The sequence below is a fragment of the Zalophus californianus genome, chromosome 17 (assembly GCF_009762305.2).
Source record: "Zalophus californianus isolate mZalCal1 chromosome 17, mZalCal1.pri.v2, whole genome shotgun sequence".
Taxonomy (NCBI): domain Eukaryota; kingdom Metazoa; phylum Chordata; class Mammalia; order Carnivora; family Otariidae; genus Zalophus; species Zalophus californianus.
In genome coordinates, this window is record NC_045611.1 from 48,714,242 (window position 1) to 48,722,519 (window position 8,278).

Genomic DNA, 8,278 nt, shown 5'->3' on the forward strand with positions numbered 1-8,278 from the left:
AGGCCCCAAGTCCCCAACATGAAGCAGAGATTGACAGCAGCACCCTTGAGACCTCTGGACAAGTGGGACACAGTGGCCAAGCCCACGGAAAGATTCTAAAGAAGCCAAACAGAAGACAAGGTGGGCGGGGCCTGGGGAGGGTGTACCACCTGTTAAACAAAGCTCTCCTCTGCTCCCAAACGTTGCTAAAAGCCCCATTCACCCTCATCCTCACTTAATGGTTTCACGGGGCATCCCCCTCGTCAATGGGACTGCCCCACAAGCTGGCTAAACCCCAGGAGATGAAAGGAATTCAAACCCCAACTTCCCCCAGGGCCATGGTTCTAGATCTCAGCTTCTCTGTTAAAGGTCTTGGCATTCCTGCCCTAGCTCGGCTAAGGGGTTACACTAAGAGGTCAGTGTAAGAGATGAATCCTTCAAAACACTATACAAAGGAATTAAATTTTTATTGAGACCTTTCTGTGCCAGAAGCTGACCACACAGGGGCATAAGGCACAGTCCCTGCCCTTGAGGAGCTCACAGTCTAGTAAGGAAGTCGGCTGCCCAAAAAATTGCCACAGAGATGGGGGGCAGGGGCAGCAGCCAGCACAGGAGGGCATGATTAGCCCACTCCACCCCCCATATTCCAGATTGGCTATAAGAAGGCAAACAGGAAGCTTATCATTATTTCTCCCATTTTCCCTGTGACAGCCCTGACTTTTCTCGGTCCCAGGCACCATGAGGAGAGGAGGGAGAGACAAAGATGAGGGAGATGCATTTCCTGCCTTCAAAAAGCTGCAACACCCTGGAAGGATATATACAATGGTAACTTTATTTCCCAAAGCCGCAAACCAGTGCAGCAGAATCTGGGGAGAGTGGGGGAGATTGGAAGAACAGAGGCTGGGCCAGCCCAGTCCAGGCAGGGAAAGGGAAGTAATGGAAGAGAGGGTGCCCAGGGCCGGGGAATAGGGCAAGACGGAGGTTTCTAGATGGGAAAACTCATAGTAAGTTGCCAACAGTCACAGCCAACAGAAGGGCCCCCAACCCAATGGAGAAAGTTGCAGAGCCTTTACCATAGGCCACATCTTCTGTAGGGAACTGCCCCATATTACTACGGTCCTGGTGGCCAGCAGCACCTCCGGCCAAGCTAGATTCCTCCTTCCACGAGGTCTCAGGATGTACTTCCTGTGGAGAAGTCTGGCTGGTTGGGGCTGAGGTGGGTTTGGTGGTAGAGACAGCAGTGGTTGGGGCTGGGGTAGAAGTAGTGACAGAGGTGGTTGGGGCCAGAGTGGTGGGCTTAGGAGCGGGCAACAGGACAAGGGGTGGGATTCGAGGGGAGAAAAAGGTCTTGTTGTGGAGGTCCGAGTTACAGCGGGACCCCTGGCAGCAGGAGCCACTGAGTGTGAACCCTGGGCCTGTCACCGCATCCCGGGTGCAGAACTCGTCCTGGACACAGCCCCGAACAGGCAAGGATACAGTCACATTTGCTGCAGGAGGGAGACAGGTAGGTCGGTGGTGGGAGGGTTGCAGATAGGGGCAAGACAAGGGCGAGAACCCCCAAAACGGGGGACAGAAGGGCTCTGCATCCATTAATCCGAAGTCTCAATTCAGGCCCCACTTTGAGAAACTCTGTCCCACTGTCTCTGGCACATGGTGAACCACATTTCCCACTTTTGAGAGGAAAAGTGTGTAGGATGAACTACAAGTCCCACAATGCCTTGGGAGAAAAGTTGGGACAGTTTGGCCAGGGATACACCTCTCACAAGACCAAAGAGCCCAACAAACTTTCCCTACAGCCCTCTCTTCATTTTTTTCCCCGTCTCTCTCCCTTCCACCCCCACCCCTGCCAAAATTTAGTCTTAAGAGTTCAGAACTACATCTCCCATAATACACCTGGCAGAAGAGGCGTCTGAAGAACATCCCCCAGGGCTCCCTGAGGCAGAGAGAGGCCAGCTGGATGAACTACCTCTCTCCTAAGTGGTTGGGGGGGGGGGGGCAAACCCCTTGAGTTTTAAGGAGTCGGAACTAGAGTCCCTGCAATCTAGAAGCTTGGAGGCTTATATTTCCCATAGCACATCGTGCCGTTCTGCACCTGGCAGGCCTCTACGGAAATGTATTTCCCCCCAAAAACCTCTAGAGCAAAAGCATCCGTAGCCCCATGCTACGCTGGGCATAGAGCTGCATTTCTCCTGACGCTCTAGCATAAGACAAGAACTTAGGCCTACAGTTTCCAGAACGGGTTGGAGGTGGGGGAACTCTTCGGGTAAAGGGCTACCCACCGCCCATGAGGCCTCGGAGAGGCTACCACAACTCCTGTCGACCCCGAGCTCCCGACTCGCTCACCTGCCGTCAGGGTGACGTTACCGTCGAAGCAGCCCTTGTAGACCCGGTCGCTGGCGTTGTAGCAGCTCACGACGGGCGGCGCCGTGCCCTGGCACGCCTCGCGGCTCAGCCCCACGCAGCTGTAGCACTCGGCACCGTTGGACGGGTACGCACTCTCATTGCCTGCGAGGGCAGCGGGTTGGAGGGAAGGGGTCCAGAAGGTTCCGGAAGCACGTCTCCGCCCCCCGACGGACCCCGGGCTCAGTCCCCTAGCCCCGCCCAGGGTGTGACCCGACCCCACCCAGTGGCCTCGCTCCCTCCCCCAGCCCCGCCTCTAGCGTCCCACCCCACGTGGCCCCGCCCCCAGCCCGTGTCGAGTTCTCCCGCCTCCGGGTTGGGATCACCTTAGTGGCTCAGCGGCGGTGTGGCTCCGCCCCCGAGCCTAGGGCCCCGCCCCCACCGACCTGCGGGGTTGAGCGCTCGCGACGTGAGGTTGAGTTTGGTGTTGCAGCGGTCCTGGGAGCACTGCTGCAGCTGAATGAAGGCCAGAAGCCCGTGAAGGTCCAGGCCGCGGTCATTCTTGCCCGGGAGCCCCGAACCGCAGCCCCGCACTGCCACCGAGAACTGCCCGTGGACTGCGGAGAGCGGCGAGGGGGCGGAGTCAGGGGCGGGGCCTCGGGGCAGGGCCTCTAGTGGACCCCCCTTACCCCTCCCAGAAGAGAGCCGGGCCACGGTCGAAGGGCAGGGGCCTCAGAAAGCCGATCGAAAGACAGACGGAGGGGCAGAACCTCAAAGAGCTGAGTCCGAGGGAACAGACAGGCTGACAGACTCTGGACAAAACCGAGGGGGGAGGGCGATAGAGGGACAGAACCGCAGAAAGCATCCTAAGAAGGAACTGGGAGACTGACAGAAAGGGCACAGGCGCAGGGACAGGTGGGGACTCCCAGGAGCTGTAGCCTTCGATAGGGGCGGCATTCCCCCCGGGAATGGGCCAGCGGGGCGGAGCCTCAGTCTAGGGAACCTAGAGGGAGACCTCGAGAGGGCTCTGCATGATCACGGGCCTACCTGGATAGAGGATTCCGGCAGGGACAGGGTGAGTAGGGAGGTCTCAGGGGCGGGGCGCAAAGGGCTAGGGTGTGCCCTCGAAGGGGACCGGGTCCCAAATCCGGGCTTTCCCAGTTCACCCCACTCACCCCTCAGTCCCGCGCCCTAACGGCGTGGTTGTGTTGAAGGGCTTCCAGCCAGGCTGAAAGGGACGCTTTGAGGGCGCTGATGGATGTGGGCCCATTTAGAAGGGGCGGGACAAAAGGAGGCGGGGCCTGGCTGGCGGAGCTTGTAGGGGTGGGAATGGACCAGAGGGCCCCACTCACTGGTCTCCACCGCCCCCACGGCCTCTGTGCAGACGTCCACGCCCGGCGCGCACTTCACCGTCTTGGTCTTCTGCGGAGAGCATCCGTCGTCTGCTTTCTGCACGCAGCTGTAGCACTCCAGGGCCTGCGCTCCTGGGGATGCAGGGCCGAGTAGAACTAAGGGATCCCTACTGAAGCCTCCTCCCGAAAAGGAGAAATGGTCCTTCCCATGCCCTCTGTCCCCGGGACGGGACAATGCTGTTGCCCACCGTTTTGCAGGGCAGGAGTAAGGAAAACCTCCCCACAAATCTGGTGCCTCCTCTTCTTCAAGCCCCCTATGCCTGCAGTGGGGGCATCCTTCCCACAGCCCCTGACGCTCAAGATGGGGGATCCCGGCTCTGGATGGGAGGGACACCTTCCCACAGTCCTCCGTTCATGATGGCAGAACTCTTCCCACAGTCCAGGCAGCTCAGTGAGGAATCCCTTCCCACTGCCCTTCTGACCAGGGCAGGGGAATCCTTCCCACAGCCCCCATCTGCTCAGGATGGAAGAACTTGTCCCACGGTCCCCCAGGGCAGGAATCCTCCCCTACAGCCCCCTCTGCCCAAAGTGGGGGATCTCTCCCACAGCCCCCTCGACCGGAGCAGATGATCTTTCCCACAGCCCCCTACTGCTCAGGATGGGAGATCCTCCCCACAGCTCCCCCTGTAGGAGACAGCTCCTTCCTAGAGCCCCTACTGTGCCCCCTCCATCCCCTCCTGGCCACAGACCCACCTCCTCCAAGAAGGAGCAGAAGCAACAGCTGCCCTGTCGTCCGGATCACTGCCTGGGCGCCTACTTTCCTGGCAGGGTCCATGACTCCGTCCTGCTCCCTCAGCGTCCCCCCTGGGTGTGCCGCCTCCCAACCTGGGCCCTCTTACCTGAGCCCAGGATGAGTAACCTCCCCCCAGGCAACCCTGGCCTTGCCCAACCAGGCCAAATCAGCGTCCGCCGTGGGGCGGGGCACCCACCCCTGGGTGCGTCACCCACAGCTGCTGAGGCGGGAAAGGGCAGGAGGCAAGGTTCCCTGACAGTCCCCAGGAGAAAGTCTGTGTGTTTGGGGCCCCCGGGGTGGGGGGGGGGAAGCAGGTAGAGGGGAAAGTACTGAGGCTCAGAATGGGGAAAAGGGTCTACTCGACACTCAGCACTCCGGAAATATTTCATGAGTACGTAACGGGGGGCAAGCTTTGGTTTGGGCAACTGTTGGAGGGCAAGACAGAACCAGTGCCCGTCCTCACGGAGCTTACTGTCTGATGGGGGAGACAGATATTAAGTGATCACACCAACTGTTATATACAAGGAACAATGAAGGGAGAAGTGTAGGGAGCTCCAAGGAGGAGGTATGGAGGTATGGAGTCCAGGGGTGGGAGCTGGTTGGTCAGTGAAGCTTGCCGGGAGGTGTCCTTCAAGCTGTGGTTCAAAGACAGGGGGGCAGAGCCAATTACAAAGCAGAGGGAGGACATTCTGCTCAGACGACAAAGAGGAGGAAGGTGGGCGCTGAGGCCCAAGAGCCAGGCAGGGACTAGACTGGTCAGGACATTACAGGCCCTGTGAAGAGATTTCAGTGAATTCTGAGAAAGGTGGATAAATGTTAAGAGGCTCTAAATTTATGTAGAGCTCAGAAGCCTTACACAAATAAACCATACCATGTAACTCCGTTTACATGAAGTTCTAGAACAGAACACGGATTCCATCGTCCCAAAGGAGCGATGGTGATGAGCCCCCACTCTCTTCCTCGAGGCAGTAGTTATACGTGTGTACAAATCTGCAAAGAATTACCCAGCTGGGGATGCCTGGGTGGCTCAGTGGGTTAAGCATCTACCTTTGGCTCAGGTCCTGGGATCGAGTCCCACATTAGGCTCCTTGCTCAGCGGGGAGCCTGCTTCTCCCTCTGCCTGCTGCTCCCCCTGCTTGTGCTCTCTCTCTCTCTCTCTGACAAATAAATAAATAAAATCTTTTTTTTTTTAGATTTTATTTATTTAATTGACAGAGAGAGAGACAGAGAGAGAGGGAACACAAGCAGGGGGAGTGGGAGAGGGAGAAGCAGGCCCCCTGCCGAGCAGGGAGCCGGATGCGGGGCTCGATCCCAGGACCCTGGGATCATGACCCGAGCTGAAGGCAGTCGCTTAACCAACTGAGCCACCCAGGCGCCCCTAAATAAATAAAATCTTAAAAAAAAAAGAATTACACAGCTGTATACTCATATACTTCGCTAAATGTACATTATATTTAAAAAAAGAAAAGAGAGAGAGAGAAAAAGAAAGAATGTCACTGTGGCCTCTGTGTAAAAAAGGAAAGGACTCTGGAAGGAGAGAGAAGGCCAGGGGACCAGTGAGGGAGCTGGACAGTCTTCCAGGTAAAGAAAAGCAGCCCCTGACATCAGGGAGTTGGCCAGGCACCCACAGTGAGGCCGTGGGGTTCTGTTACACACCAACGCCAACACAGAACACCAACCCCAGCCAGGGCCACACTGTGACGTGCTGGAGGGGGACACACTCAGGACCACTGCATCACCGTGTCTGAATTCCAAAACAAACAAGAACATCCTGCGAACCGCAAAATGACTAAGCATCCCCGTATCCAGGCTCATATAAGTGACTGCCTATGTTACGTTAGGCTGTGTTATATTATAGTATTTATATAGATTATGTTTATTATATAATAACATTTATATTATTATACTATATTATATCATTATATAAGCTACATCTCTAAACTTCCTTTGTTTTTCCCAGCTCATAGATAAGATGTTTCTGTGCCAGGGAAAAATAGCGGCTGTGTCCATAAAGATATTATCTATTCCCCAGACCCCGTTGGGCACCCCTATTCCCAATAATGACTAGCACCTCAGTCATATATATAGGTGACGTCACTTGGCATCATGCTGAGGCTCACAGAGAGAAAGTGAATGACTACTTGTGAAGTCATCCAGCACTGGGCCCCTGCCTCCTTGCCTTCCAGCCTTCCAGCCTTGAAATCCCAGCCCCGCTTAGGGTTTGCTGTGTGACCCCAAGGAAGTGTCTTTACCTCTCTGAGCCTCTGAGACATCTGTTTTATAATAAAGGAAGGAGCATCAAAGTATCAACTCTGAAATTGGACAGACTGAAATTTTAATCCTGCCTGTGCCATCCTCTTGCTGTGTGACCACAAGCAACTGGGACTCCCTCTCTGAACTTCAGCTGCCTCTTTTGCCAAAAGGACCTGAAAACCCCTATCTCCTGAGGAATGGAGCGAGGCAGGGTAATAATACTGTAACTATTGTGTGTTTGGGACCAGAGGCCCTGCAGGCCCCAGCTGCGTGGGAGAGTTTCAGGGAGGAACCCCAACTAGCCAGACCAGAAGAACTAGCATCTTGGGAGGGAGTGGTACCCAGGGTGGGGAGTCTCCTCTTGCTCAGGCCTGCCTGGATCCTGGGTGCTGACCCCAACCTGGCCCAGGCCCAGCGAGCAGAGGGAAGGCTGAATGCGGGGCCTCTCCTTACACCTGCTCTGTGATTCTTCCCTGCTCCTGTTCCCAGAGGTCACTGCAAAGTGATTCTAGAACCTGGTTCCCCAGATGTGTGAACAGAGAGGTCAGTGTAGAGGCAGTCCCCAGCTCTGGAGGTCAGGCCAGGGCCTCAGACAACCTTGAGGCCATATCCACTATGGTTTCCTGTACCCTGGGCCAAGGCAGGTCCAGAGCCCGGTGACATTCCCAGCCTATCCTCAGACCCACTCCCTCTGGGACATAGAATCTGGGATGTGTCAGAGAAGGGGTGGGGTTAGGGGCAGGGCTGGCTACATAATTTGTGGGGCTCGGTGCAAAATGTAAATATTGGGGACCCGGTTCGAAAGGCAGGAAAGAATGCCATTAAAGGTATTAAAATAGAAATGCATTTTTCTCTTTCTTCTGCCGTCTTTCTCCACTCCTCCTGGTGTTTAATGTCATATTCCCAAAGGCAAACACCTTGGACACTTGAGAGCACAGACCCTCACAGGTATCTGCAGACCTTGTCCCACAGCCAGAGCAACTGGGTTGCTGGGCTCCCCTTCCGGTAGGCAGCTGCCCACTGCCATGCCCCACCCGAGATGCTATGAGGCACGAGTGCATGACCCTGCTCTTCCCGGCTGCACCCAGGCCCTGCTGAAGTTGGAGGTGACAGTGGTCACGGGGCAGGGGCAGGGAGGGAAAGGCAGACAGAACCTGTCCCAGGGACGCGGGAGGTGGCAGGAGGTGAAGCCGTGTGTGAGCCAAGGCTCCAGTCCCCTCTAGCGCATGCTTGACATCCCTTCAGACCGAACTTACGAGATCCAAATTCAAAAAGAAAATTAAGAATTTCCAGATGGCAACCACAGAGCATCACACCTGAAAGGGCTCTCGGCACAGGGACCTGTCAACTACACTGATCACATGTCTGAGAGGCTGGCCTCCGTGAGCACTCAGTCTGCAGAGGGGCTGGGGGATGAATTGATCCAAGAATCCAGATGTCTGGCACCCGGGGGTAGAGGCCAAGGGACACAGCCGTCCCCGGAGGGCCCAGGGATTGAGGTGTTTGTATTCCCAAAACTCAGGAGCACCGCATCTGGAGCCTTAAGAAATCCTGAAACAGG

General features: G+C 56.1%; 1 protein-coding gene across 1 annotated transcript; it reads right to left on the minus strand.

Annotated features, from left to right (window-relative positions):
- Positions 1–464: 464 nt before the first annotated feature.
- LYPD3 (LY6/PLAUR domain containing 3) lies at positions 465–4,506 on the minus strand. The gene is made up of 5 exons (XM_027619562.2): positions 4,425–4,506; positions 3,672–3,803; positions 2,766–2,936; positions 2,323–2,484; positions 465–1,466 (listed from the first exon to the last, which is right to left on the minus strand). The coding sequence occupies exons 1-5, from the start codon at positions 4,504–4,506 to the stop codon at positions 979–981; spliced, it is 1,035 nt and encodes a 344-aa protein (XP_027475363.1). The 3' UTR covers positions 465–978.
- Between the last annotated feature and the right edge of the window lie 3,772 nt (positions 4,507–8,278).

Excerpts from the sequence above, each read along its gene's own strand:
- LYPD3 (XM_027619562.2), bottom strand. The coding sequence starts at position 4,506 with ATGGACCCTGCCAGGAAAGTAGGCGCCCAGGCAGTGATCCGGACGACA. Across the intron at positions 3,804-4,424 it reads TCTGCTCCTTCTTGGAGGAG|GAGCGCAGGCCCTGGAGTGC; the intron begins GTGGGTCTGTGG and ends CTGCATCCCCAG. Across the intron at positions 2,937-3,671 it reads CGTGGGGGCGGTGGAGACCA|TCCACGGGCAGTTCTCGGTG; the intron begins GTGAGTGGGGCC and ends CGCTCTCCGCAG.